The 22,453-nt window shown below is 38.7% G+C and overlaps 3 protein-coding genes across 4 annotated transcripts in view; 1 reads left to right on the top strand and 2 right to left on the bottom strand.

Annotated features, from left to right (window-relative positions):
• Positions 1–9,415: 9,415 nt before the first annotated feature.
• On the bottom strand, positions 9,416–9,948 carry LOC133067222 (ubiquitin-ribosomal protein eS31 fusion protein-like). The gene has a single exon (XM_061158390.1). It carries the CDS (start codon positions 9,925–9,927, stop codon positions 9,457–9,459), a length of 471 nt encoding a protein of 156 aa, XP_061014373.1. The 5' UTR covers positions 9,928–9,948; the 3' UTR covers positions 9,416–9,456.
• Positions 9,949–10,507: 559 nt separating this feature from the next.
• Positions 10,508–11,691, top strand: LOC133066833 (glycoprotein Xg-like). The gene is made up of 2 exons (XM_061158237.1): positions 10,508–10,511; positions 10,567–11,691. Exons 1-2 carry the CDS (start codon positions 10,508–10,510, stop codon positions 11,016–11,018), a joined length of 456 nt encoding a protein of 151 aa, XP_061014220.1. The 3' UTR covers positions 11,019–11,691.
• An 8,460-nt stretch (positions 11,692–20,151) lies between these two features.
• ZNF280D (zinc finger protein 280D) overlaps positions 20,152–22,453 on the bottom strand; it is a 124,324-nt gene continuing 122,022 nt past the window's right edge. For both annotated transcript variants that reach the window (XM_061157228.1, XM_061157229.1), the window contains one exon: positions 20,152–22,364. In XM_061157228.1, coding sequence (XP_061013211.1) covers positions 21,740–22,364 — 625 coding nt within the window. In that variant the 3' untranslated portion in view covers positions 20,152–21,739. The remainder of the gene's footprint in view (positions 22,365–22,453) is intronic.

Consider the following 22,453-nt stretch of genomic DNA (forward strand, 5'->3'; position numbering starts at 1 on the left):
GTAATAAAAGTAAAATTAAACATTGCACTTTGGAGGTACACACGACACTTGAAACACTGTTCAGCTATAATTGCATCATTTCAAATCAGAGTGCTACATATGATCTCTGTTGCAACCACTCAACTCTGATGCTGAGTATGTCATCATTGGTGATGTCATCTAACTATCTCATTCTCTGTCACCCCTTTTTCCTTCTGCCTTCAATCTTTCCCAGCATCAGGGTCTTTTCTAAAGAGTTGGCTCTTTGCATCAGGTGGCCAAAGTATTGGAGGTTCAGCATCAGTCCTTCTAATGAATATTTGGGGTATATTTCCTTTAGGATTGACTGGTTTGATCTCCTTGCTGTCCAAGGGACTCTTGGAGAGTCTTCTCCTAGTACTGTTTTATAATTTTCATTTTTTTTTTAGGTCAGTATTTATGGTCCCACTTTCATTTCTTATTTGGTCACTTTTGTCTTATAATACTTGTTTTGTAAGCTGTTTTTCATCTTAAATCAGAGTAGCTCTCTGTGATCTGTAACTAAGAAGCCTCTTTAACAAAGAAGGCATCTCTCACTTGCTCTTGGTTTGGTAAAATTTTAACATTGGTTTCTACCTGAAATTTTCCTTAAATATCTATAGAAAGTTTTAAGAAAACTTTGGCCTAGTATTGTAAGTGCTACATTATAAATTTGCTTGATTTGTGTTATTTGTTTTTTAAGGAATAAACAGTATCCCTTACTATTAACATTTCTAATTACAAAATTATGATAAGGATTCTAATTCTTGGTAAGATGGTATAAACACACTTCACTCTGACTTTCCCACTGAAGGCAGCTATAAAACCTGAACAGAATGTATGTAATGCTTTTGAAAACTCTGAAATGTAAATAGTAGCAGGTAGAGCGGAGGACAGAATTCAAAGTATCACCTAATCAGGGGTGAGTAAACTATTTTTCTCCTTCTGGTATCCTTCAGCCTGGATTTAAAGCAGCCTGAAATGAGGCACTGGTGTGGTCCAAGAGAAGTTCTAGAGAAAGCTTCCAGATCACTCTCAAAGAGCAAGGTAGGGGTCTCCTGGTAGCTGCAGGACCACACAAGCACCAGAAATTGAGGAAGGAAAACTTTCCAATCAAAGGAGTTAAAGTCTCAACAGGGTGAGGTGATTCCCATTGCATTTTTTTAGCTCTCATGGATTCCTTCCATCTAACTCTGGACCTAAGGGCAGTTATGGTAAGCGTGTGACAGCATGAAGTTAAAAAAAAAAACAGCATTATAGATGGAGGATCAAAAGGGAGCCCCATGAAATTCAGCATACACAGGAGAATATTTAAGGAGAGAAGTTTTTGACAATTACCTAATAAGAAACCTTTGACAACTAGCTACAATACTCCTGGAATCACTTCTGAGGAATGCACCTATGGCTCTGATCATAAACAACAAACCAAAGACTGAGAACTGAACTAAGAGAGAGACCAATGCCCAGGACTCAGATTGGCCAGTGATGAACATACATGTGAGACAGATTTGAATACAACCTAAAGGCTTTGAAAATGGAACTGACCTTGAAACTAAAACTCAAAGATGGCTAGTTGGACCTTGCAGCCTGAACCCAACTAGGTTCATAGCCTGCTGAAACAAAAATATCAACATTTTCCACAGGATTTAAACAAACCCAGAGTCTCACAATATTCAAAATATCCTGCATACCATCTAGAATTACAGTAAATGAAAAACCAAACAGATCTGAACTCATATGAGAAAAAAACAATCAACACATACCAATGCTGATTTTCTAAACTGAAGTATAGTTGATTATATTGGTTCCAAGTGTACAACATGGTGACTAAATATTTTTATAGATTATACTCCATTTAACATTATCATAAAACAATGGCTATATTTCTCAGTGCTGTACAATATATCTGCGTTCTTATCTATTTTATTACCAAAGCTGATTTGACACAGGTGTTTCAGTTATCTGACACAGCACTAAAGAAGCTATTAAAAAGTGTTCCAGGAAATAAGGGCAAACCTTCCTAATATGAATGGAAAGATGAGAAATGGAGTATTTTCTGCCAAATCACTAAACGAAGGATGTCACAGTCATCAGTGATTGGAGCCCTCCAACATGGGTTGGTGAGCTTGGAGGAAACTCAGGAAGGAAAAAATACCTGCCATCAGGCATCCATCACACAGCAGCCACTTCTGACAGTGAGCCTTAAAGAAGCCCAGGATGTGAAAACACAGGATATTGGCCCCGATAGGTGAGATACATAACAAAGGAATGATGTCAGTGAGCCCAGACTCTTGTATCTACCCATACAGAGAAAGGTGTTTTAAATTCCTTAATGGGGGATACCTGGTTTCCTTTAATTAACCACAACCTTTTGATATTCCCAACTACCTGCCTTTTATGGCAAAGCTCCTATATATCCTAGCTGCCCCCTTGCCTCCTTAGAGCAGTTCTCTCAGGGTTATGTGAGATGCTGCCTCCCAGGCTTTAAGTCCTAAAAATTTCTACCGAGTAAAATACAGCTCTAAACTTTTAGATTGTAAATTTTTTTTTTAAGTTGACAGACACAAAGTCTCAGCAAAGAAACAAAAGATATTAAGAAGAGCCAGATGAGAATTCTATACAAAAAATATAACTATATTTTTTAAAATGTCATTCAGTGGAAATGCATGGCAAAAAAGTCAGTTCATTAGCATATAGATCAGTAGAAATGATCATGTCTGAAAACAGAGAGAGAAATACTTCTTAAAACATACACAGCTTAAGGAACCTGTGAGGCAATACAAAAAGGTGTAATGTTTGTGTTATCAGAGTTGCAGACAGAGAAAGAAGTAACTGCTAAAACCATTCACTAAGATGACTACTATAAAAAAACTCTGAAATTAACATGTGTTGGTGAGGATGTGGAGAAACTGGAACCCACATGCATTGCTGACGGTATTATAAAATGGGGCGGCCACTGTAGAAAAGATTTTCAATGTCTCAAAATGTTATATATACAATTACAACATGACTCAGCAATTCCACTCCTAGATACATACCCAAAAGAACAGAAAAGGAAGACTTAAACAGATGCTTGTACACAAATATTCAAAGCAGCATTACTCAGAGCAGCTACAAAAGTGGAAACCACCCTGGGGAATTCCCGGGCTGCCCAATGGTTAGGACTTGACGCTTTCACTGCTACGGCTCAGTGCTCAATCCCTGCTGCAAGTCACCCAGCACAGTCAAAAAAAAAAGGAAAGGAAAGAAAAAAAAGTGGAAACAACCCAAATGTCCTTTTACAGATAAATGGACAAATTGTGGTAAGGACATACAAAGGAATATTATTCAGTCATAAATAAGAATTAAGGTCTGAAATATGCTGCAGTATAAATGAACCTTGGGAACATGCTAAATGAAATAATATAGAAATAAAATGATACAGACACACAAATATTATATGATACCACTTATATGAGGCATTTAGAATACACAAATTCATAGAGACAGAAAGTAGATAGAAGTTACCAGAGACTAGGGGGAGGAAAAAATGCAAAGCTGAATGGGTACAGTTTGTCTGGGATGACAAAAGAATTCTAGAAATAGATAGCTGTGATGGTTGTACAACCTGGTGAATGTACTGGATGATGCTGAATTGCACACTTCAAATGTTAAAATAGTAAACATTATGTTGTGTATATTTTACCCAAAAATTTTTTAAAAGGGTTTTCACTGACTGAAGACTTCCAAAATTTGGCAAAGGATAGAAACCTACAGATTCAAGAAGCTAGCAATCCCAAATATGACAATCCCTAAGAAATACACACCCACCCACATCATAATCAAACTGCTAAAAACCAAAGACAAAGAAAATAAGTTGAAAGCAGTTCAAAGAAAAACAACACCTTAGGATAAAAGAACAATGATTCAAATGACTGCTGATTTCTTACTAGACCCCATGGAGACTCAAACAAAATGGCACAGCATTTTTTAAGTGAAGGAAAAAAAATCTGTCTAACTAAAATGCTATATCCAGTTAAAATATTATAGGAACCAAGGTTAAATAAAGGCATTCTCAGATGAAGGAAAACTAAGAGAAACTGTTGTCATCAAATCTACTCTAAAAAATGATTAAAAGAAGTTCTTCAGACAAAAAGGAAATGATATCTGAAGGAAACCTGGCATGTCATTAATAATAGATGAGCAAAAGAAATGAGTAAATTTCTTAGTGAACAGAATACACTATTCTCTCTTGAAATCTTTAAAATGTATTTGATGTTTAAAAACAAAAATTATAACACTAGTGGAGTTTTTAACGAATGTAAATGAAGTATATAGGACAATTACAACACAACATAAGGAGGACAATGGGAAATATGGTGGTAAGTTTTCTGCATTTCACCTTAAGAGATAAAATATTTATCCTAAGTAAAAGGTGAAAAGTTAGGTATGCAAATTGTGTAGCTACTCTGAAAGATTTTTAGCTTTTTATAAAGTTGAACATACACTTATAGTGTAACCCAGCAATCTTTCTCCTAGGTATTTACCTGAATGAAAACTTTTGGTCACACAAAAATATGTATGTGAATGCTTATACCAACTCTACTTATAATCACCAAATAAGAGATAACTCATATGTCCTTCAATAGGTTAATGGACATTCAGCCATAAAAAAGAACAAACTGCTAATACATGGAACGGCTTGTATGAATTTCATATGCATTGCATTGAGTAAAAGAAGCCAGTCTCAAAAGGTTATGTAAGGTGTGTTCTATTTTGTCTCAAAAAGACAAAACTGTAGTAACAGAGACCATGTCAGTGGTGGTAATATAGCAAAAATCTGAAGAACTGGAAAAAGTAACATGTGGGTCAGAATGAGATTTTAATTAACATTACCCAGTATGCAATAAAACAAGTAGACAAAATCAGTTAGGATGTAAAAGATTTGAATCATAAATATTAGGAAAATTGACCTACTGTACATATATAAAACACTGTACCCAAAAACTGCAGAATACATATACCTTTCAAGTACATAAGAAGTATTAACCAAAACTAACATTTACTCAACCATGAAGACGATCACAACACATTTCCAAGGTTAAAATTATGTAGATTATATTCTCTGATATACCACTACATTAAAGACGCTACTACTGCACAGCTACTAATGTGGATAAAATTAGAGGCTGACTATAGCAACCGCTGGTGACAGTCTGGGACAGAACCCTCATATAGCGCTGATGCAAATGTAGAGCAATGTAGCCCCTTTGGAAACAGAGCTTGGCAATTTCCTAAAGAATTAAACATACAATTTACCATGTGACCTCATCATCCCACTCCTAGGTATTTATCAAAAATAAATGAAAACATATGTCTATAAAAGACTTGGATTACAAAGCTCAGAGCAGCTTATTAGAGCTAAAAATTGAAAACAACCTTTACTGGTTTCCTTCACTGCATAACGGATCGCTATAAATTTACTGACTTAAAATAAGCATTTTATTTAAATTGATTTTTGATAGGCAATTCACTAACACAGTTCAAAATGCCAAAGGTATGTAAAGGTATAAAGTTAAAACTTTTCATCAAAATCCAGACTCCTAGGCATCTAATTCCCTGCCTTACTGCAATCCTTGATTAAGGAGCTTTGAAAGAACTATTTTGTGCATATAAGATCAAATCTATACGTGTATGTATGTGCATGCATATACATGTGTGCATTTGTATGTTTAGATGAGCATAGAGAATGGAATGATACATACCAGGTTATCACCATTGGTTACTTTGTGTGTGTTGGGTAAGAAGTAAAAAATGAGGAAGAAAATCTGTTACTTTTTCTTTATTAATATATATATATATCATTTAATTTGTTGATCTAATTCTAGTCAAAAGTTCAGGCTTTTGAGAAACAGACTACCTGTATGATTAGCTTTGGCAAATTTCTTATTCTTTCTACGCCTCAATGTCCTCATTTACAAATGGCACTAACAGTTTCTATCTCATAAGTTTTGGAGGACAATTATAGCAAATAATTAGCCTAATGTCTGGCATATAGTAAATGGTTAGTAAATGTTAGCTATAAAAAATAAGCACCTTGAACTAATTTTTAGAAAACAAAAATGATTCAATAGGATCTAAGCATCCAACTAAATAAGCTAGAAAGAAGACAATAAAATAAACTTAGAGAAATATGAAAGGGACATTTTAGGTCAAGAATATTATAAATTCATACTTTAAACTCCTCTCCTGCTCTCTATATGTGTGAATTATAGACTCAATTAACAATGAGAAAAAGACTGACTCATGCTCAAATACAAAATAAGCATTTCTCTGGGTCATAGATAGAAGGCAACAAAGTAGAAAGATGTAGCTAAATCTACAGTCCTGGAGATTCCTAGATCCAGGAAGCAGCCAGAAGCCACTGGGAGCGTTTATTCCTTCAATGTGAGAAAAATCACTCCAAATGTGGCATGGAACCATGGTATAGTTGGGCTCTCTATGAAAATAGCTGGCGATCACTATCTGACATTACTGCTTTTATAAACCTGTGTAACTTTATTATTGGTATGATAAGCAGAGAAAACTGTATAGAGATCTTAGCAAAGCTGCATGCTACCTTTGATACAGGGCCAACTGCAGCACCAAACCACCTTGGAGCAAACCACGTTGGCCATGGAGGTCTAGTTGGATTTATGCCCTGGATGAGTAGGGGAAGGCAACAACAAAACTGCCACATAGGTGAACATAAAAGAGGAGAAAAGGAAAAAAACTCCCACTGAATATTAACCTGCAGGTTCCAACCATCAGATGAAATTAAGAAAAAGTATTTGGAAAGAATAGTACCCTTTGGTAAATAATCATACACTGGGAAATACCAATAAATGCAGAGTACATCATGAGAAACGCTGGGCTGGAGGAAGCACAAGCTGGAATCAAGATTGCCAGGAGCCCGAAGCCAATAACCTGAAGAAATGCATGTACGGATTCAGCTTCTGAGACAAGACTAATGTGCAGATATGAGTAGAAGTTTTATAACAGATTTCTGTTGGGTTATGCCTCATAGAGGAAAAACTTAATTCACAGTAGTGGGGTTTTCTGTGCCAACAGCGACGGGTTGCTGTCTGCCTGTTGAAAGAAGTCGGTGTGCTGTGACATTTCGAAGGTGGAAACATTTCTGGCTAGTGCTGCAAGATTTACTTGTCTGTCATATGAAAATCTGGTGATTGGGAAAATCTCCATTTTATGGATGTGGGAAGAAAGTTCAAGGTGAATTATATTTTTACATTGGTTTGTAAATAGATTCTGAACCAGCATCGAGTCTAGGTAATGCATCCATAAGAGTCAAGGCATTTGTTTGACTATGACACTGCTGTAGAATCATAACCTGTTAACCAGTGTATTACTTTCTACCTATGAAACTATTTTGAAAGGAAAATTCTTTTCTAGTTATCCAGCCTTGTAATTAAATAATTTTGAATAGCAAAAAAAAAAAAAAGATTGCCAGGAGAAATATCAATAACCTCAGATATGCAGATGACACCACCCTTATGGCAGAAAGTGAAGAGGAACTAAAAAGCCTCTTGAGGAAAATGAAAGAGGAAGTGAAAAAGTTGGCTTAAAGCTCAACATTCAGTCAACTAAGATGATGGCATCTGGTCCCATCACTTCATGGCAAACAGATGGGGAAACAGTGGCTGACTTTATTTTTTTGGGCTCCAAAATCACAGCAGATGGTGACTGCAGCCATGAAATTAAAAGATGCTTACTCCTTGGGAGGAAAGTTATGACCAACCTAGATATCATGTTAAAAAGCAGAGACATTACTTTGCCAACAAAGGTCCATCTAGTCAAGGCTATGGTTTTTCCAGTGGTCATGTATGGATGTGAGAGTTGGACGGTGAAGAAAGCTGAGTGCCGGAAAATTGATGCTTTTGAACTGTGGTGTTGGAGAAGGCTCTTGAGAGTCCCTTGGACTGCAAGGAGATCCAACCAGTCCATCCTAAAGGAGATCAGTCCTGGGTGTTCATTGGAAAGACTGATGCAGAAGCTGAAACTCTAATACTTAGGCCACCTGATGCGAAAGGTTGAATCATTTGAAAAGACCCTGATGCTGGGAGGGATTGAGGGCAGGAGGAGAAGGGGACGACAGAGTATGAGATGGCTGGATGGCATCACCAAATCAATGGACATGAGTTTGGGAAAACTCCGGGAGTTGGTGATGGACAGGGAGGCCTGGCGTGCTGCGATTCATGGGGTTGCAGAGTCGGACACGACTGAGCGACTAAACTGAACTGAACTGAATAATGTTACATTTGGATCTCCTCTTAAGAACAGTAACACCACACAGAATAACAAGTCAAAATTGATAATTTATGGAATTATTTTGCTTCTCCAAGATGTTACTTTTGGATGAGATTGTATAAAAAAAAAATTGATGAGATTTGTATAAAAAAAAAAAAACATTGATGAGATTTGTATAAAGTATAAAAACCTAGGCATATAAACCTACTTATTTTTATTTTACTTGAAAGAATGAATTACCATTAGCAGCAGACAGGGGTATGGATACACATTTATATCATGGCAATTATATCTTTTAATTTCAGGGCTGCAATCACCATCTGCAGTGATTTTGGAGCCCAGAAAAATAAACTCTGACACTGTTTCCACTGTTTCCCCATCTATTTGCCATGAAGTGATGGGACCGGATGCCATACAATAAGTATGACATAAGTATGACTGAGTAATCAGATTGTTGTCTTCCATGGCTCTTATTCTTGTTCCTGGAAATGCTGACTTTACTCTTGGACTCCACCTGTCCCTCATGTTACTTTTGAGCTTGATATCAGAAGATTCCTGCAAACCAGTAATGGCTCTAAATTTATTCAGTTCAGTTCAGTCGCTCAGTCGTGTCCGACTCTTTGCGACCCCATTAACCGCAGCATGCCAGGCCTCCCTGTCCATCACCAACTCCCGGAGTCCACCCAAACCCATGTCCATTGAGTCAGTGATGCCATCCAATCATCTCATCCTCTGTCATCCCCTTCTCCTCCTGCCCTCAATCTTTCCCAGCATCAGGGTCTTTACAAATGAGTCAACTCTTTGAATCAGGTGGCCAAAGTATTGGAGTTTCAGCTTCAACATCTGTCCTTACAATGAATACCCAGGACTGATCTCCTTTAGGATGGACTGGTTGGATCTCCTTGCAGTCCAAGGGATTCTCAAGAGCCTTCTCCAACACCACAGTTCAAAAGCATCCATTCTTCAGTGCTCAGCTTTCTTTATAGTCCAGCTCTCACATCCATACATGACCACTGGAAAAACCATAGCCTTGACTAGATGGACCTTTGTTGGCAAAGTAATGTCTCTGCTTTTTAACATGCTATCTAGGTTGGTCATAACTTTCCTCCCAAGGAGTAAGCATCTTTTATTTTATTTTATTTTTTTTAGCTCATATCTTTATTAACCAATATACAATTACTTGTCTTCTGGTTTGTTGAAACAATAGGTCAGACAACATTTGCCACAGTAATGTCTGTCGAAGTGACTGGCCATAAAAACTCCAGCACCACATTCATCTGAGGGACACTCCCGGCGAAGGCGACTGATTTTGCCATTCTCATCCACCTTATAGTATTTCAGAACAGCCAATTTAACCTTCTTTCTCTTATGCTTGTTCTTCTTGGGAGTGGTGTAAGACTTCTTCTTCCTTTTCTTAGCACCACCACGAAGTCTCAACACTAGATGAAGAGTGGACTCCTTTTGAATGTTGTAGTCAGACAAAGTACGTCCATCTTCCAGTTGCTTGCCAGCAAAGATCAGTCTTTGCTGGTCAGGAGGAATTCCTTCCTTATCCTGGATCTTGGCCTTTACATTTTCTATTGTATCCGAGGGTTCGACCTCGAGAGTGATGGTCTTCCCCCTCAGGGTCTTCACGAAAATCTGCATCTTGGCGGCGGTTCCACCGCAGATGGCGGATCTGAAAGCAGCATCTTTTAATTTCATGGCTGCAGTCACCATCTGCAGTGATTTTGGAGCCCAGAAAAATAAACTCTGACACTGTTTCCACTGTTTCCCCATCTATTTGCCATGAAGTGATGGGACCAGATGCCATGATCTTAGTTGTCTGAATGTTGAGCTTTAAGTCAAATTTTTCACTTCCTCTTTCATTTTCATCATGAGGCTCTTTAGTTCTTCTTCACTTTCTGCCATAAGGGTGGTGTCATCTGCATATCTGAGGTTATTGATATTTCTCCCGGCAATCTTGATTCCAGCTTGTGCTTCCTCCAGCCCAGCATTTCTCATGATGTACTCTAATTTCATTACTAAGCTTTAATTCTCATAGGAAAGTTACAATATTTTTTCTTGTTTCATCAATTTCTTGATTGGTTTTTCTTGAAATTCAGAAAAAAATATGATTCCCAAGAAATGCTCTGAAGGAATTTCCACATAGAAACACTTTGGGGCTGGGCAGCTGGGGCAAAGGAAACCCGGGTGGCCGGTTCCATGTCTCTGTGACTGACGCCCTATGTGTTCTCATAGAGCCCACCAAGAAGCCAAGCTCAGGTGAGTGACTTCCTGACTCAGGTATCTACCCCAACCCGAGGCCCCCCTACCACCCACAGCCTGGAAATCCCGACACCGGTGGAAATATCTACCCCAGGCCGAAGCCCCCGTATCACCCGCAGCCTGGAAATCCCGACACCGGTGGAAATATCTACCCAAGGCCGAAGCCGCCGCCTCCTCGCCCGCAGCCTGGGAACAGCGGAGGCTTCCTGAGCGACTCGGACCTCAGCGACGGCGGCCACTACCCGCCCAGGCCGCCCGCAGGAGGCGGCGGTGGAGGAGGCTACCGACCGGGTCACGACAGCTACGGTGGAGGCGGCTACTCCACGCCGGGCAACCAGCAAGGCAACATGATAGCGCAGATTGCATCTCCCATCGTCTCCGTGGTGGTGGTGACGCTGATTGGGGCGGCGGTCAGCTACTATAACCGGAGGAGAAACTGTCTCAGGACAAACGAACCACGGACTATCTGAGGTCTTCAAAATCCACCCACCGCTCTGAGAAAGCCTCCGTTCAGATGACGACTCTGTCGATCCTGTGGAAAGTCCCTTTCACTCTTGCCTTCACCCGCGGCCCTGGAGGGTCTTCCCTTCTGTTTGCAATAGACGCGCTGCCCCCACAAAGAAGGGGGTCCCTGATTCCTCAGATACATCGATGAGAACAAGGTGGACCGCTGGATCTTGGGTTGTAAAGAGATTGCCTGATCTGTGGGTTCCATTGGCCTTGCGGCCTAAGAGGTTCTGACTCTGGTCAGTGAACACAGCGGCCAGGAGAATAGCTGGGGGTCTTGGGTGGGGCTGCCGTGGAGGACTTCCAAAGGATGGAAGCTGCTGCTTGGGTTTCTAGCAAGCTGGGCAGACAAGCTTAGCTGATGCTATAGGTTCCTTGCAAAAGTGAAAGTGTTAGTCACTCAGTGGCAGCCGACTCTTTGCGACCCCCTGGACTGTAATCCACCAGGCTCCTCTGTCCATGGGGATTCTCCAGGCAAGAATACTGGAGTGGGCTGCCTTTCCCTCCTCCAGAGGATCTTTCCTGACCCAGGGAGCCAGCCCGGGTCTCCCGCATCGCAGGCAGATTGCTTTATCATCTGAGCCACCAGGGAAACTAAACCACCTTGAGTTAACGTCAGGAATCAGGACCCGTTCACCTCCGCCCGCGAATCAGGAATGAATGTGTTTCGACCCTAACGGCAGCATTTGAACTTTATCTCAGCTCACAAAAGTATTATCACCTGCAGAGGATGAGGCTGGATTTTTGGAAGTTTAAGTGCAAGGCCGATGATGTGGAAACCACCTTGGGGAAGCGATTTTGGAGTGTTTTTTTGCCATGAAATTGTATGGTTTCTACTTTTTTTTTCAGAACGTGGGATAGAGATTTTGAGATGTCGAGAGTTGTTTGTATTATCTTTGGACTTGGATCCTCTGTGGGTACCAGTTCTTAACACAACATCAGCGCTTTCCTTGGTGTTTACTTTTCTTTTTCCTGGACTAACTGTCTACCCTCAGCATCTAAAAAGTAGCCCAGCTGCTTGCTTGGGTTTTAGTCATTCTTTGGGGGAGGAGAGAAAGGGTGGTTTGGGCAGACGAGTGTAGTCTGCTGGACTGAGATGAATGCTGATAGAACTTTTAGGGCTTGACTGTCAGAACCAAAGAGGAAGATGGTCATTAGAGTCTGGAACGCAGGAAGACGATGCATGGAAATCCTAGACATTCTGTTTGTGGGTGTTCCCCATTAGATACCTGCAAGCCAATGTTCACTGCAGCACTGTTCACACTAGCCGAGACCTGGAAGACTCCTAAGAATCCATCGACAGAGGAATGAGTCAAGAAGATGTGGTACATGTATACAGATGGAATATTACTCGGCCATGAAAAAGTGAAACCGTGCCATTTGCAGCAACGTGGGTGGACCTGGAGAGTATGACAGTAAGTGAAGTAAGTCTGCGGAACACACATACCATATGATATCGCTTATGTGTGGAACCTAAGAAAACGGATACAAATGGACTGATTTAGAAAACAGAAATAGACTCATAGGCATAGAAAACGAACTTCTGGTGACCAAAGGGGAAAGCATGGAGGCATAAATGAGGAGTCTGGGATGAAGAGATACACGATACTATATGTAGAACAGATAAACAGCAAGGTCTCACTGTATAGCACAGGGAACTCTGCTCTAAATCTGGTAATAAACTATAATGGAAAAGAACCAGGAAAAGAATATATGTATATCTCTATGAATAACTGAAATTGCCTTATGTGTTGGCCACTCAGTCATATCGGACTCCTTGTGACCCCGTGGACTGCAGCCCGCCAGGCTCCTCTGTCCATGGCATTCTCCAGGCCAGAATCCTGGAGTGGGTTGCCTTTCCCTCCTCCAGGGGATCTGCCTGATCCAGGGATCCAACCTGGGTCTCTTGCATTGGTTGTTGATTCTTTACCACATCCATGCACTGGTGTCCTGACCCTTGGGATCTCAGAGCGGAACCTTACTTGTCAATAGATTGGGGACAGTTGTGATCACCTAAGACGATGAGTTACAACAGGAGGATGGCTTCTAAAGCAGTATGAGCTGTGTCTTTATAAGAGGGGAAATTCAGAGCCACGCAGAGAGACATCAGGGGAAGAACCTGAGTGGCTCGGAGCGGACAAGCCACAAGGCAAAGAGCTATCGCAAGCCGGGACAGAGCCCCGTGTAACTTTCAGAGGGTGTGCCCGCCTGCCGCCCCTTGGTCTTGGACTTCCAGACTCTGAACCTGGGAGAAGATACATATTTCTTGTTTTATCTGCCCAGGTTTTTTTGGGATTCTGTTAAAGACATCCTTAAAAAGTCACACATAGATGAATGCATTTGGGGTACAGAGTTGTGGGGTGTTTTTTTTTTCTCCTAATTTAAAAGCGAGAATGAGGAATGCATCTAGCTTGTCTATACAGGTGGTACAGGAAGCCAGGCATGATTAAACTCTGGACTGATGCCCGAAGCGTGAGATCACAGTCTGGCTTCTCCAAGTCGAGCTGTGTGACCCTAGGCAAGTTGTGCAACCTCTCTGAGCATCAGTCCTCTCACCTGGAAAACGAGTGTGAATGGCACCTGGCTTCCAAAACGGTGATGAGGCTGTGGTTGTTGAGCCGCTAAGTCGTGTGCAGCTCTTTGCAGCTCCATGCGTTGTAGCCCTCCAGGCTGCCCTGTTTATGGAAATTGGCAGGCAAGAATACTGGAGTGGGTTGCCATCTCCTTCTCCAGGGGATCTTCCCAACCCAGGGACTGAACTGCAGTCTCCTGCGTGGGCAGGCGGATTCTTTACCCCTGGAGCCCTCAAGGAACGGTACCCTATATTTTGAAAGATTTTAAATATTCTCGCCTCAAAAAGAAAGAATTATGTCACAGGGCGGAGATGTCAGACAAGGCTACGGTGCTCATCCCACTGAAACGTAGCTGCGATGGTCATCCCACTGAAACGTAGCTGCGATGGTCATCCCATTGAAGTGTATCATCATCCCACTGAAGTGTATCACCATCCCAATGTACACCTTAACCTTCTACAATGCTACGTGTCGATTATATCTCAATAAAGTTGGGGGAAAAGGGAAAAAAAAAAAAAGAAACACTTTGGGACCTCTCCTTAACCTACTGGAGTGAGTTGCCATTTCATTCTCCAGGGGATCTTCTGGACCCAGGGATCAAACTCAGGTCTCCTGCATTGAAGGCAGATTCCTTATCATCTGAGCCACCAGGGAAGCCCCAAATGATTGGTATGATGGCCAGACTGTTAATTTAAGTTTTCTTGCTTAGGCCTTCCTTCTCCCTTTACTGGTTGGAGGTGAGAAGCTTGGCCTGTTCCAATCCTGCAAGTATCTAAATTTATGGACTTTTTCTATACTCTTTTGTTCCCACTTTCAATCCTATCATTTCTTGTCTGAGTTCATTTCTTTCTCAAAGTACATTGTTAAATGAAGCCAGTACAGTAACCAAACATGCTATTAACACTCTGTTACACAAACTCCTCCAAGAAAGATACTTCATTAGTATACCCTTTGTCTTTCAAGTATTACAAATTTACCAAATCTTTCACCATAGCTGAATGTGGATCACCTCAGGTAGCCTTGCCATCTGTCACCTAAGCCAATGCAATGCACTGGTATAATGTAGTTTAGTGGTGTTTCTCCTAATGGCAGCAATCTACTTTCAGGATGAATTCCTGTATCAGTAGGGAGAGACTTAGTTACACTGCAGAACAAAAATTCTCTAACTACAATAGCTTAAAATAAAAATGCCCATTTCTTCTTCATGCTGTTGTCCATTTAAATAAACAGGGAGGCTCTTTTCAGAGTACCTCAGGAACCAAGCCTGATATAGTAATCATTATCACAATAGTAAAAAGTTACCATGTTAAAGGAAAAAGAGGATTCTAAAGAGTCTCATATTAACAACCAAATGCTCAAACCCAGAAGTCACTTTCACTCACAACTCACTGGCCAGGAACTAGTCAAATGGCCACACATTAGAAATACTGGGTGAGTAGCAGGAATAAAAGTCCACAGTAGGCTAAAAATAAGCTGAAGAGTCAAAGGAAAAAAATTTAGATGAATAAGGTCTTTTTTTTTTTTTTTAATTTTTTTATTAGTTGGAGGCTAATTACTTCACAACATTTTAGTGGGTTTTGTCATACATTGATATGAATCAGCCATGGATTTACCCGAGACCATGTGGTCCAAAAACCTCAAGGATTTACAATCTGACACTTTAAGAAAAAGTTAGCCAACCTCTGCCCTATTCCTTTGTATGGGTATGTCATAATTTTATAACCATTCTTTTGTTTTCATCATTATAGACACTGCAGTGAAGTTCTTATTTCCTAAATTTTGGCCCTTATTTTATTTAACTGTACTAAAATTCTAAGTGTATAATTTATTAGATTCAAGAGTATTTAGTTTTTAAGTTGAAAAATAAGAGACCCATACTTATTTTAATTATCTTACCATAATACTTATGGAAAGCTTGTTGGTCCAGCGGGTGAATAAGGTCTTAACTCTTACAATTAATGTGCTGGACCAACAAGCTTTCCATAAGTATTATGGTAAGATAATTAAATGAAGTATGGGTCTCTTATTTTTCAACTTAAAAACTAAATACTCTTGAATCTAATAAATTATACACTTAGAATTTTAGTACAGTTAAATAAAATAAGGGCCAAAATTTAGGAAATAAGAACTTCACTGCAGTGTCTATAATGATGAAAACAAAAGAATGGTTATAAAATTATGACATACCCATACAAAGGAATAGGGCAGAGGTTGGCTAACTTTTTCTTAAAGTGTCAGATTGTAAATCCTTGAGGTTTTTGGACCACATGGTCTCTGACAGTACAACTGTGCTGCTGCAGTGCAAAAGCTACAACAGATAATATATAAACAAATGACACAGTTGTTTTCTAATAGAATTTTGTTTTAAAAAATAGGTGGCCAACTGTGGGTCATAGTTTGCTAGCCTCTAATATACAGCAATTAAAATCAAGATTTTAAGGCAATGACTAAATGCTTAAAATGTTTTGAAAGTTAAAAACTACAGTTTATAGTTACACCAAATTCTCCACAAAGGGCAGGTTTTACTTTAATATTTAGGACGGGAAAGTCTTTTAAAAAGAGGTTGGTTGCATAGCTAGAACACGGAAGCAACCTAGATATCCACTGACAGATGAGTGGATAAAGAAGTTGTGGAACATATATGCAATGGAATATTACTCAGCCATAAAAAGGAATATATCTGAGTCAGTTCTAATGAGGTGGATGAAACTAGAGTCTATTATACAGAGTGAAGTCAGAAAGAGAAAAATATCATATACTAATGTATATATATGGAACCTAGAAAAATGTTACTGAAGGCTTTTTTTACAGTGTAAGCAATGGAGAAACAGACATAGAGAATAGACTTATGGACACGGGGAGAGGGGAGGAGAGGGTGAGATGTAGGAAAGAGTAACATGGAAGCTTACATTACCATATGTAAAATAGATTGCCAACGGGAATTTGCTGTATGCCTCAGGAAACTCAAACAGGGGCTCTGTATCAACCTAGAGGGATGGGATAGGAGGGAGATGGGAGGGAGGTTCAAATGGGAGGGGATATATGTGTACCTATGGTTGCTTTATGTTGAGGTTTGACAGAAAACAACAAAATTCTGTAAAGCAATTATCCTTTAATTAAAAAATAAATTAAAAAAAAGTTTGGAATGGGTAAGTAATGCAATCAGCTTTCCTGCTTTGTTTTTGGAAAAATTAAATGACCCTAGGTATACCTGAAATATTTCTGGAAGTCAAAATCCAAGATCACTTCTGTGATCAGCAGTTATTCAGGCCATTAACATCTGCAGCTACAGCTTCATTTATATCTTGGTCCAAAAATCTTCGTAATGATGACTCACTGTGTCATCAAAGAAGACTAAATTATGCATCGTATATTCTTTTAAGTAGCAAGTAATTTTATAATACTTTTTTACAAGCAATTAAAAGGTACCTTTAACTAACTGTAAAAGTAATTCACCCAGGATACCTCATCCCTCGATAATATTACAGATGCTACTTCAGATGTGCTGAATTTCTTAAAGATGATCCAAGTGAAGTACCTTTGAATTTAGAGATTTTGAGTTGAAAATTAAACATTACCATGGCTTTAAAAAAATCTATTTCACTTCATTTTTGTGTACATGGATTAGCAGATATGCCTCATTAGTAAGCAATATTTTTAAGACAGTCCTTTCTCTTTTAACGCTTAGACACAGTGTTTCTCAGCTGAAAAACAAGTCTCGGTGTTATAGTGATCTAGTAAAAATAAAACACTTGCAATTCTTTTCAGTGCCTAAAATGTTAGTTGCTCAGTTGTGTCCAACTCTGCAACCCCATGGACTGTGGTCTGCCAGGCATCTCTGTCCATGGGATTCTCCAGGCAAGAATACTGGAGTGGGTTACCATTCCCTTCTCCAGGGGATCTTCCTGGCCCAGGGATTGAACCCAGGTCTCCTGCATTGCAGGCAGATTCTTTACCATCTGAGCCACCAGTGCCTATATACACATAAAAGCCCTGTTTCACTGAAGCCAGGGCAAGTGAGTGATCCTGGAGTAAAACGTCTGATGAAACAAAAACGATCATGTCAACCATGAAGCAACAATATGACATTACAGAAGGCTTAAAAAGCTCAATGATGTCAAAACATTTATAATTATTAAATAAAGTATATCTTTAAATCACATGCTGTTTTTCCTGCCAATAGAATATTCACTAACCCTTCCCCTTGAGCTAAAATTCCTCAATTCCTATTAATAAAACAGATCAGTAGGTCCTCTTCTTTAGGTTAAGAGAGCCCCCATTCCATACACATATAATCACTGAAGAATAATAAGACTGTAATTAGTACCATCAATGGGAGGGTTATTTGCAAACACATGTATTTTAAAAAGGGGCATTCAATATAAAAGCTAGGAACTATAGATGTGGTGCGTTCAAATCTTGGCTTGTAACCTTAGGCAAATAATTGCCCAGATATTTGGTTTCCTCATCTTTTTACTTATGGCTAAAACAGTATGATTTGTATTTTGTCAACTCCTTTTAAAAATGTTGAGAATAGTTCTTTAAAAATTTATAGGGTGAAAAATTTTACGATTTCCTCCCTAAAACATTAGAGAGATGCAAAGGGGAAGAAATAACAAAAATATGGCATTCAGATTTTCAATGAAAATTAAATGTTGCATCTGCAAAATGAATGTTTCTTAACATCACTGAACTGCACATGGAATCAATCATAATCCTATTGTTAGGTAACAGGGGACTGTGAAATAGTAAGACACTTTGGTAGTTAGTTCTTAGGTAAAGGGTCACTAGAGTGCATTTCTGGCTTTTATAGTCAATCAAGAAAGTCTAAGTGCTTGTTGTGTATTGGTTTGTTATTGTTTCAAATCCACTTGGTTATGACTTAAGTGAAGTTGGTTTGATCTAAGGGTGAATTTGTTTACACTAAGGAAGGTATGCTAGGATGATGTCATTGACATCTGCTGTTGTAGGTAAGTATTCAGTAGCTCACTCACTAGGGGTGCCTCTGGGGGTGCTAAACAACACAAACATATGGAAGAGCAACTATCAAGTGATGGACATTTAAACTTCAACCACCAAGAATTTGTGAGGACTTACAGAGAGTGTTTAGCCTGGGCAAGTCTACTCCTTGCTGAAAATAGCTTTCTGAAGATCTTGAGACACTTGATCCTGCCGTGGTCAGGCCACTCTTGGTCCTCAGCAGTGTTAAACTGTGCAGCAGTCTCAGGAAGAGAAGGGACATCTGTTCCTGCCTTGACAAGGCTACTCCTGGTAGGCAGTGGTACAAGTCATGCAATGGCCCCTGCAGTTATAACATCTGAGGCAGCAAAACTTGCCTACCAACACGGGTGCTGTCATCCCCGAACTATATGCCTCAGCAGCAAGGGACCTACGCTGTCAGCTGATATCCAGCTTTTAGTTGAAGGACTGACTCTTCGGATAACCAATTCAGCGAGAGGTACACCTCAACTAGATTTGGACTTTACTTCTTTCATCTCTTCTTTGCCTGGAACAATTGTGTAATCAACCATTATTGGTTTGAAGCATGTTATTTCTTTATTAGCTTATTAAGACATTATTCTATATGGTATTGGCTTGTGAAATATTATTATTATAAACTATAATTCTCACAGTGAACTAGTGTCAAATAAATTACTGGCAAAGAAAATTTCAGTCCCTGAGCACCACTTTCCCAGACAAAATAGCACTCTAAAGCACGTAGATGCAAACTACAGTCCACTGGTCAACCCCAACCAACATTCTGTTTTTGTAAACAAAGTTTTGCTGGAACACAAACTGGCCATCATTTACATACTGTCTACAGGTACTCTTAGGCTATAAGGGAGAGTTGGATAATTGTGACCACATGGTCAACAATTATTCACTATCTGACTCTACACAGAAGTCTACTGACCACTGTGCTAAAGCACTGCTTCTCAAAGGTTTGGTTTGCCATATCTGAATTGTTTGTTCCCAATGAGAAATGAGGAGATTATGTGAAAACATAAACCGATTATGTTACCAAGTACAATGTTCATTTCAACTACTGTTTTGTTTTTTTTTTCATTGCTAGACTTTCTCAGTGAAGGATTTATGGTCTGGTACAGGTTCTTTTTCTCCTAGTGGATAGGTATAAACAATTCATTGAATTTTAAATACCACTACTATAAGCAGAAGTGGCATCTAACCAGGAGGAACTACTCCGAGTTCACAAGGAATTACTGTATCATTTAGAGACCTAGTTTGGCACCATGCTCCAGGCTTTTGCAGCATTAGGTGACAGGCTTGGCAATTATTTAAATCAGACTCAGAAAATGGTCCTTACATAGACTTTCTCATCTTCTTGCTCTTCTAAGGTTTATGTTACCCCAAAAATCTCTGCTATAGATTTGTTTCAACAAGGTGAAGGATGACAGTTAATAAGTCTTTCTTTCCCCCACCTTTTCTTAGAAGCAGGAAATATAAAAATATTTATCCCCACCCCAAAAAATATTCAAGAAAATAAGTCAATAATTTATTTTGCCCATTTAGCCTCTTTAATTTACTGAGCAGATAGAAAACTGTATTAAATTATAATTCTCTTGAAGTAGAAGAATTTGTAAAGCAAATCTATTCCCTGTAAATATTAGCAGTTTCCCCTCTGTACTTTAAGTGTCAATTTAAAATAAATCATGCATCAATTAAAGAATACAAAATGCAATCTACCAGTAGCTTTAACATGAAATTTCCTTGGACAATATACAATTTCTAGAGGCGCCAAAGGTAATCTGACTCAAGCAGCTTTCTGAAAAATAAAATTATTCAGGGACAGATTTTTATTGCAAATATTTACTCAAAAAACTACTATATACAGCAGAATTTTAATACCCATTTAAAACATTTAACAGTGAAACAAAATTTAAGAATTCAAAGCACATTTTAAGAAGTAAAAATGTAGCATTTTAAATAAAAGTTTATTAGTACTTCAAAGCAAACTACTGTTATTCATATTATTCATTTCTGTATCTATTATTCTCTATATGATAAAAAAAAAACTGAAAAAGTCAATTTAGCAGCCATCTTAAGGATAAATTAGGCTAAATATCCCAAACCAATTTTTTACATCCTGCTTTAGGTCCCATTTGAAGTTTCTATTTTACAATTACAGAAAAAGTCACTTAAACATGGCTGAATTCATGCCAGTTTACTGCTTTACAAATATCTACATTAATCTGTACTTTGGTTTGGTTTCCAGACCATGTTTATGGTTCTATTTCTAAGGAAGATCATTAAAACAATATTAAAAGCATAATAGCTACAGGATTTTCAACAATGGATTTCTACTTTATACAACTAGTTCATCAAGGGATTTCTGCACAGCATACACACTGACAAAAAGCACAAATATAAATTTTTATTTTAATAATTTCACTTTCACTGAAAGTTTAATTAAGGTAAGCTTACAGCCTGGCAGGCTAACATTTGTATGGAGGTACACAGATTCAAATATTCTGTTCACATGCTTCTGGCAGTCTGGAATGTTATATTATATTCAAAATTAAGTTTATGTTCATCCAAATTCTCACTAGATCAACTAATTTAGCATTCTAAACATGCTCCATTTACTAGTATCATACTCAAAATGAAGCTCTCATTAACAACGCCAATCAGCTATTATTTTAAATCAATTATTCCCAAAAGGCATGTGGTTTCCAAATCTCTTCCTTTAAGTTAACTGAAAAAGATGTACAGGTAATAAGGACGTTTAGCTTAGGATTGATGGAAATTTCAAAAGCTTCATTAACATAACTAATATTCTAATAATCAATTCATATTGATCACCAAGCTCCATGTCCTTGAAAACTGCAAAATGAGACTTTTTCATTGCAAACTTAACTTTCATTAAATCTTACTCATGTTTTAAAAACTTCTTGGAAATTCATACCTAGTCATGCTATTAATGATGGATTGATTTAACAACCTAGGCTCAACATACAGGTAAAATATATGAATGACCTCCCTTACATTTTTCTATGTCTGCACTCTGCAACAGCACCACTGAGCTCACCTGATAACACTGTTCCAAATGGTCTTACTGTTGGTACACTAAAACTTAGAATGCCTAGTTAATTTCAACTTCTTTCTTTTTCATCTACCAGGTCTCCTGTTGTCTCTGTTGTGCTAAGGCTATTTTCTCCAGGAACGTTATCTGTTTGATCAGACACTACAGCATCAGTCTTGGCTGAAGGATCACCACTACCCTTCTGAAGAATCTCTGTGGCTTCAAACTCAAGCACTTCTGATGGAGTCAAAGGTTCCAAATGAACACTGCCTTGCTCACTAACATCAGAACTAACAGATTCATGTTCATCTCTTTTTCTCAAAAACTGATCAATACTAACATCACCAGATGTTAACCGCAAATCTTTAATATTCTTGGAAGAAAATCTAGCTTCACCAGCATTGCGATCCTCAATCTGATCACATGAAATAAGGTTTTCTGAACTTTGGCACATCTTCAACTCTGTTTCCTGACATATGTGCTCTATTTGTTTTTCCTTTTCCACTTTATCTGCATCAATAGCTGAGTCATAACCGAAGATATCCTTTGAGCCAGTTTCCTGATCTTCGAGACAGTTATCATTTTCTTTATCTGAAACAGATCGATCTTCTTCACTTTTTGTTGTTGATGAGCCTTCAAGTAAATGAACATCACATCCATTTTTTATTTCCTCTGAAGAAGCTTCATCTTGTTTACTGAAAAAAGAAAGCTACTTATTATCTATTTCTTCATAATACAATGTATTTGAATACTTACTTTCAAAGTAAAGACATTTTCTGAAAAA

Source organism: Dama dama, chromosome 12, assembly GCF_033118175.1.
Source record: "Dama dama isolate Ldn47 chromosome 12, ASM3311817v1, whole genome shotgun sequence".
NCBI lineage: Eukaryota > Metazoa > Chordata > Mammalia > Artiodactyla > Cervidae > Dama > Dama dama.

Coding starts and splice junctions, on each gene's coding strand:
- LOC133067222 (XM_061158390.1), bottom strand. CDS start 9,927: ATGCAGATTTTCGTGAAGACCCTGAGGGGGAAGACCATCACTCTCGAG.